Genomic DNA, 7,500 nt, shown 5'->3' on the forward strand with positions numbered 1-7,500 from the left:
GCACACACACACACACACACACTTCGCCACAATCCAGCCAAAGGGAACACACACACAGGCCCAGAATAGCAAACGGCGTTAAACTAACCCACTCCACAGTATACGTGTAACACAGTTCATGCTGCGTCCCTCTGTCCTTTCCTTCAGTGTGAATTGTGTTCTGAATGTTGTTGATAAAGAGGGAAATGAAGAAATGTTAGTACGCTTTGTGATTTATTTTATTCCATAGTCAGTTCACGAAGACAGATGTATATATATATTTTTTTTCACAATGAATGGTGGAGCAAAACGCTCAACATACACATGCAGACATATAGAACACAACAAAATAAATAAAAAAACTTAAAAAATACACCGACAGGCATAAAGCTACGACACACGATCTTAAACAAGTAAGAACATTAAACATTCACAAGAGAATCTACAAGAGAATATCATTTTTCTCTCAAAATCATTCATTCTCTCCTAGCGCCATTTCATCATGGAGTGTCTTAAGCCTTGAAACAACGTCGGCTCGGAAAGCGCAAGACAACACTTAGACTTTGGCCTTAAATTTAAAAGTGTACAGTAGTAGTCCAGCACCTTCCTCATGACACACTTAGCATGGCAACCCCCTCTACATATGACGTACGAAGAAGGTTTCACGTCAGCTTAATCTGAAAAGGTTAAGGTGTTATTATTTTTGCACAGACACGGCAGGCATCTCTAACTGCCGCTTGGCTAAAATGGCGCTGCAGGAATTATGGTCATATCGACGTACGGTGTAGTACGTCTCTTAATTAATACTACGTTTTATTTATTTATTTTTTTATTATTTTTTTTTTTTTGAGTTTGGAGTGATCTTTGGGGGGGTCTTTATCATGACTGAAACGAGACATGACGCACTGACGCATGATTACTGTACAAAATGGAGGATGTAAGACTGCTGAATGCCATAACAGCGGGAGGGATCAACTGTAGGATGTACTTCTGCTGTTGGGATTTGTAATCATGAAAACAAAACACATTTGATTTTAGACACTCAGCCTATGACTATTTTTATCGTTTTATCGTTACTAACGCCTTAGACAGCAGATATGGCATCTTATCCTATGCAAACTCCTTATTTATTTTGTCGACACGATCCTGGATCCACTGTCTCTTTTGCGAGTATACCTGGTGCGTTGCGAAGCCCATCATGCGCAGGTGAGTCGCCTGGAGCCAATTGGTAAACGAGGACACCCGCGTGTACACGTTGGGCGTCCCCGGCACGGTGCAGTCCCGCGTCCACGACACCAGCCCCGCCAGGAACCAGCGGCCTCCTGCCTCGCACGCCAGGGGGGAGCCTCCGTCCATCGTGCTCTGGGGGGTGGAGGGTTCATGAACGGGTTTTAGCAGGTCAGAAGCTAGGTCAAAGGTAATGAGAGAAGTAGGTTTCTTTGCGTTGAGAAATAACTATAGCACTCTCAAGACACCATGATCAGCAAGGCCCACACTAGTCATCAAATATACGCTTTATAGTACGGCTGCAGATTCTCTCAATTTTGGACAAATAAACCTTTCCACGCACGAACAACTCATACAACAGCATTAGCACATACGTAGCAAGCACTGCCGTCGCCCGTGCCGCCGGCGCAGAGGAAGGAATCGGACGAGGCCAAGATCTCCGAGCGCGTGACATTCCGTAACGTGTCCTGACAGTCGGCTTCCCTGTGAACGGGGACTGAAAGCTGCCGCAGGATGCCCTCCAGTGGCACCGTCTCCTGCACGTCTGGAAATGTGAGGTAAACATGAAGGAAGAAAATCATGATGATTGTAAATGATGTTATTGTTATTTATTTATTCACTTATTTGTTAGTTGTTGCGGTTATTATTATTATTGTTGTCCTTGGTTGACTTCATCGATAACGAAATCCGGGTGTTCTCGTCTTTCCGATGTTTATATACGCGTCACTTGATGTATTCTCATGGGCTTAGGAATATTAATGGTTAATATGATTGATCTTTACAGTACGTGGTGTTTTCGCCTTGTGAGTGTCCTGTAAGTTAGGTGCAATATATTAATTGCGCATAAGAGTATATGCATCATAACTTGTTGATGGTTTTATACTATTATTATGTTATGACTAAATGAAGCAGTGGTAATAATATAATCAGTGAGAGTAACACAGAATACTAAAGACTAATGTGAAGTATAATATATGATGCATATCATGGTATAATCTTCTTACTATAATGATAATATCAATCAACAATTGTCAACATGACTCTTTGGCTAAGCATTGCACTTAGAACACTTCTGGAAATCTTTTACCTTTTACCCTTTCACGCAAATAAAAAAACACCAAAATATTACATAAAGTTTCCTCAAACTCGGCCAAAAACACCAAAGAGGATCATCAATTTAATTTCAGTTTTATATTTCAACAAATTCCTGCATCAACTTTGCTCTGTCGCGAGCTGGGCTCCCGAGATCAAATGGATAAAAGACAAGAAAATCTCGAGCAGATAACACATCAACATCCGCAGAGAGCCAAGAACGCTTCAACCCCAATCATGTACGCCCTTGGAGCCTCACCCTTGAGCATGGGCGCCGGGATGTCTCCGACGCCATAGCCTGTGACGGTGCAGGTCTGCGCCGGGAACATGGCGTCCTGCTGCGCCATGCACACCAGGCACACGTTGTTGCTCAGCGTCGCGTGGTCGAGGAGCCTTATCACGCCTGCGGGAGGGGAAGGGGTCAGCTAGAGAGTATGCTTGCTGACGCTAACACCCACTCACACTTTCGCACACGCGCACACACTTACGCACCATGCACGCTCGCACACGCACGAGCACACACACACACACACACACACACACACACACACACACACACACACACACACAAACACACACACACACACACACATACACACGCGCGCGCACACACACACACACATGCTCATATTCACACATACATGTGTATGTGTACAGTATCTATAGTTGTACCTCTATGTTTCTCTCACCTATGTCACTTGCGTGCGCGCCCCCAGAGGTGAAGTAGTCGGGGTGGGTGACCACCTCGGCGAGGGAATGGAACTGCACCCCGTAGGGCAGGTCCTCGCGCAGGTTGCTGTCGCCGAACACCACGATGTACCGAGACAGGTCGCGGTTCTGCAGCCTGTAACACAAACGGTTCCGCGTTAGTGCAGGTGAACAGTGTGAAGGTGGTTTGCGCTTCTAGTGTATCGGTTCAGGCGTCACGAATAGGTTCGGGAAGGTAGTAGTGAGGTGAAATGGGAAATAAAAAAAAGAAAAAAAAAAGAAAAAGGGAAAGGAAAGAAAGGAGAAATAAATGCCCTGCAAAAGAGAATCGTAAAATTGAAAAATAAAAAAGCCAATAGAAAAAAAAAAAAAAAATCAAAATCATATAACAACATAATTATACTCCTGGATAATCCGCACCTTTTGAGGCAGGTGGCAGTAGTGAGGACGAGGTTGGACTCGACGAGAGCTCCTGAGCACACGAATTTGTTGCCTCCCTGCCGTCGCTCCATGATGGCCGCCACCCAGCACCACTCCGCCGTCGACGCCACGACGCCCCCGAGGATCCTGCTGCTCAGCTGGTCGTCCTGTCGGCGAGATGTTTACACTGGGTGATCGTCCGGCGTAGATAATGACACACCAAGGGCCCGGTTGGGTACTTGGTGCTTCATGATGGTTAATTAATGTTATTTCACACACACACACACATACACAGACACGCGACCGTAGGCTATAAGCGTAGGACCTTGTATTTTTCACAGTATTTAAACTATTACGTCAACCTGCAAATTGTCGACCAGTTACCAGCAAAGGATGCAAGGCAATCTTACTCACATAAGGCCTGGCTCCCTTAAAGCCACAGATATTCTGGTTGACGGGCTGAAGGAGGATCTGGTCGGGGTAGTTAGCGTAGTAGTCGTAGTCCGTGTCTTCGCCTATCTCGCCAACGACGCCGACCTGATGGACTTCGAGAGGCCCCAGAGCAGGACGAGACGTGGAAACGCCGCTCGCTGCACTTGCCTGGGTCGGCTGCGAAACCTGGTTCTGGTGTTCGCCGACGACGCTGGAATCCAGAATCTGAATGAGGGCGCCTTCCACGTGAGTTTCGCCGTGCATGCCTGCCACCTGCGCCTCGGTCACCGCCTCCAGGGCTTCCGTCTCGGGTCTTCCGGCGAGGATCGGGTCGTCTGGGAAGATAATGGCATTCATGTCGACCTCCTCGTCAGATTCCAAAGAGACGTCTGAAGCTCCCACAACCTCAGGGGCGATCGAAGTGGCCGGGGTTGCACCTGCTGCGGGCGTGAGATCCGAGGAAGGCGTGGTGGAGTCTCCCTGCTGAGTCGTCTCCTGCTGTACCTCTGCGTCGTCCCCTTCGGTCATCCCGACAGGAATCTCATTGTAGCTCTCCGTGGGTTCTGGAGTCTGGCGTGGGAGGAGGGGAAGGAGAGGAAGTAGAAAGTGCCTGGCGATCACCCACACCCTCAGAAACTAATGATTTCAGATCTTAATTGTTCCTTTAACGTAAAACTTTCCTGATACTTTCTGAGGGTAAATCGATTCCCAACATTTTTTTTCAGAATGAATATCATCTAAATGCACAAATTTCTGCATCAAAAATATTATTTTTATTACAACGAATGACTAAAAATCTCCCTGAATTACGAAACCAAAGAAGGCAGGCAAGATATTCCTTACCGCCTCCGTGACGGCCTCCTCCTCCGTCGCCTGCGTCTGGCCCGGGGAGAGGGGCGTAGCGGGCGACACGGGGGCGGGGGTCGTGGGCGGGGAGGGCGGGTTGGAGGGTGTCATGGGCGTGGTGGTGGGCGAGGTGGCCTTGGTAGGGAAGGTCCCCGTCCATGGGCGTGTGACGAGACCCACGATGCCCGTGAAGTCCGTGACGACGCCCACGATGTCGATCACGTTCTCGGGGTTGATGTCGGAGTAATCTTCCTGTGGGGGGAGGGGGGGAGGGGTGAATGGCGGTGCTGAATGATTCTTTGTCTCTGTCTTTCCCTCCCTCTCTCCCTTTCCCTCTCTGTCTCCCTTCCTATCTCCATCCCTCCATCTCTCTCTCTGTCTCTCTCCCTCTCTCTCTCTCTCTCTCTCTCTCTCTCTCTCTCTCTCTCTCTCTCTCTCTCTTCCTTCCAACCGAGCATTATTTTGTTTACAAGAAGACAACATAATATCAAAGCAACTGAAGTACACGATGCTTTAATTTACACTGATTTTTCCGAGAGAGAGAGAAGAAGGAGAGAGAGAGAGAGAGAGAAGAAGGAGAGAGAGAGAGAGAGAGAGAGAGAGAGAGAGAGAGAGAGAGAGAGAGAGAGAGAGAGAGAGAGAGAGAGAGAGAGAGAGGAGAGAGAGAGAAGAGAGAGAGAGAGAGAGAGAGAGAGAGAGAGAGAGAGAGAGAGAGAGAAAGCAAGAGAGTGAGAGAGAATGCAAGAAAGTGAGAGAGAAAGCAAGAAAAAGAGAAAGAAATAGAAAGACAAAGAAAAAAGAAAGAGAGAAAGAGAGAGAGAGAAATCAAGAAAAATAGAAAGCAAGAAAGAGACAGAAAGAAAGAAAAGAGAGAGAGAGAGAGAGAGAGAGAGAGAGAGAAAGAGAGAGGGAGAGAGAGGTATGAGCCCCCCCCCCCTCACCTGATAGCCGACCTGAAACATCAGCGCAACGCACCTGTTCCTCGTGCATGACCTCCTCGTCGATGAGTGAGAAAACGTCCGTGATGGTGTAGGAGGAGATGGTGGTCGTGGGAGGCTCGCTGGTGGCCTTCCCCAGGGGATTGTACCTGGTGGGGACGGGGGAGGAAGGGGATGATGTGAAGGAGATCTTTGGATCCTCTTTTGTGAATGTTGAATGGGGAAGCGGAGGATAACCTTTCTTGAGGCTGAAGGTCTTAGGGGATTCTATGCAGGGTGAGTCAGATCAAGATGGTGTGGGTTAGTCTTGTTGGTCTTGTAACTAATGATAGCAAAGATGGTTAATCACAGTATCTAAGTCATATTTTACGTATGAAGAAATGATGTTATAGATAGCTAGTCAAAACCTTTTTTTCTTTTCTTTTCTGCAAATCTGAAATCCCGAGGAAAACGAGCATTTTGTTTTTATTCTCCAAAAAATATCTTCATAATTTCTGTTCATTTCTACCAGGACCCTCCATCTATTCAAAGAGAACTTCGTAAAATGCCAGTTCATTAGCATAAAAAAAAGAAGAATCTGTAAAAGTATTCGATTAGAAATCAGGCAGGCGCGAAAAGCTCCAGGGATGTCATAAAAAAGACCGCCATGATAGTGGAATTCGTGTCGATCTTGGGAGGAAGAAGGTCGTAAAAAAGGAAAGATAGAGAGGAAAAAATGATGACATAGACACTCTCTTACGGTAAAAGGTTCGGTTCAAACTGCTCCGACACTGGACACACACAGAAAATAATAAATAAATAAATGAAGCGCAAGATACAAAAACAAAAATATAATATAGACTTACGGGTAATTGACCCCAAACGATGGTCAGTTTTGCAAATATGTGATATTTTTTTTTGCAAGCTGTGTTTTTTTCCCCTTTTTTTTCTCACGGTACCGAATGTCGAAGATACCAATTCTCTATATAACAAAACCGCAGGTTAACGACCGAACGACGTACTCGCGCGGTGGCAATCGGCAGTCTCTGGAAACGACTCCGCCCCCCCTCCCCCTCTCCCCTTTCTATCCTATTATGCCCACGCCTCCTTCCCCTGTTCGAACGAGAGAGTAAAAACAAACAGAAAGGACTCTATATAAACACAAAAAAAGAGATAAAAGTGCAGAGATAGAATGAGAGAAATCCGCAGAACCAGAGACCCGGAAAAAGAGAGAGAGAAAAAAGGAGACACAAGAGAAACAAGTGAAAAACACGAAAGGCAGAAAAAAGTGAAAACAAAAAATCCGAGACCCGCCAGCTAACCCGCGGGGGCACACACCACCCCACCCCCAACCCTACCCCTAACCCACCCCCAACCCACCCCGACGAACCTCCTCTCAAGAAGACCCGCTCTGCCGCCCCGAGGGAAGGAGCTCCCAGCAGGAACCCGAGCGAGAGATCCTCCTGAGAAGCGGAAGTGAGCGAGGACCAGAAGGATCCGTTACCAGATGAGTCGGGCGCCCAGGAACATCCGAGCTGACTCACGGTGACTCACGGATTCACGGTGAGTTCCTTTTCGTTCCGGTGTTTTGCGGTGGGGCTGGGGACTGGGGACTTGGGGACTGGGGGACTGGGGATAGGAGAATGGGGGCTGCTGGTGATTTCTTAGAGACAGGGGAAATAAATTCAAGGAATAAAAGTGGAAGTGGGGATGCGGTGATAGTAAACAGAGGAGACCCGGGAGACCTGGCAACGCTGGAGATGTCAAGGAACGAATACGCATTTGTGTGTGGCAACTGTGAGTGAGAGAGAGAGGAAGGGGGATTTATCTCTTTATCTGACTATCTGTCTGTCTAGAGAACGAACGAGAGAGAGAGAGA

At 47.3% G+C, this 7,500-nt stretch overlaps 1 protein-coding gene across 3 annotated transcripts in view; it reads right to left on the minus strand.

The window, feature by feature from the left end:
* Positions 1-200: 200 nt before the first annotated feature.
* LOC119576042 (serine proteinase stubble-like) overlaps positions 201-7,500 on the minus strand; it is a 16,084-nt gene continuing 8,784 nt past the window's right edge. For all 3 annotated transcript variants that reach the window (XM_037923567.1, XM_037923566.1, XM_037923565.1), the window contains 9 exons: positions 5,680-5,791; positions 4,702-4,956; positions 3,841-4,428; positions 3,427-3,593; positions 2,988-3,142; positions 2,558-2,701; positions 1,581-1,750; positions 1,156-1,341; positions 201-656 (listed from right to left, as the gene is read on the minus strand). In XM_037923567.1, the coding sequence (XP_037779495.1) occupies positions 642-656; positions 1,156-1,341; positions 1,581-1,750; positions 2,558-2,701; positions 2,988-3,142; positions 3,427-3,593; positions 3,841-4,428; positions 4,702-4,956; positions 5,680-5,791 (1,792 nt within the window). In that variant the 3' untranslated portion in view covers positions 201-641. The remainder of the gene's footprint in view (positions 657-1,155; positions 1,342-1,580; positions 1,751-2,557; positions 2,702-2,987; positions 3,143-3,426; positions 3,594-3,840; positions 4,429-4,701; positions 4,957-5,679; positions 5,792-7,500) is intronic.

This window comes from Penaeus monodon, chromosome 8 (genome assembly GCF_015228065.2).
Source record: "Penaeus monodon isolate SGIC_2016 chromosome 8, NSTDA_Pmon_1, whole genome shotgun sequence".
NCBI classification, from domain to species: Eukaryota; Metazoa; Arthropoda; class Malacostraca; order Decapoda; family Penaeidae; genus Penaeus; species Penaeus monodon.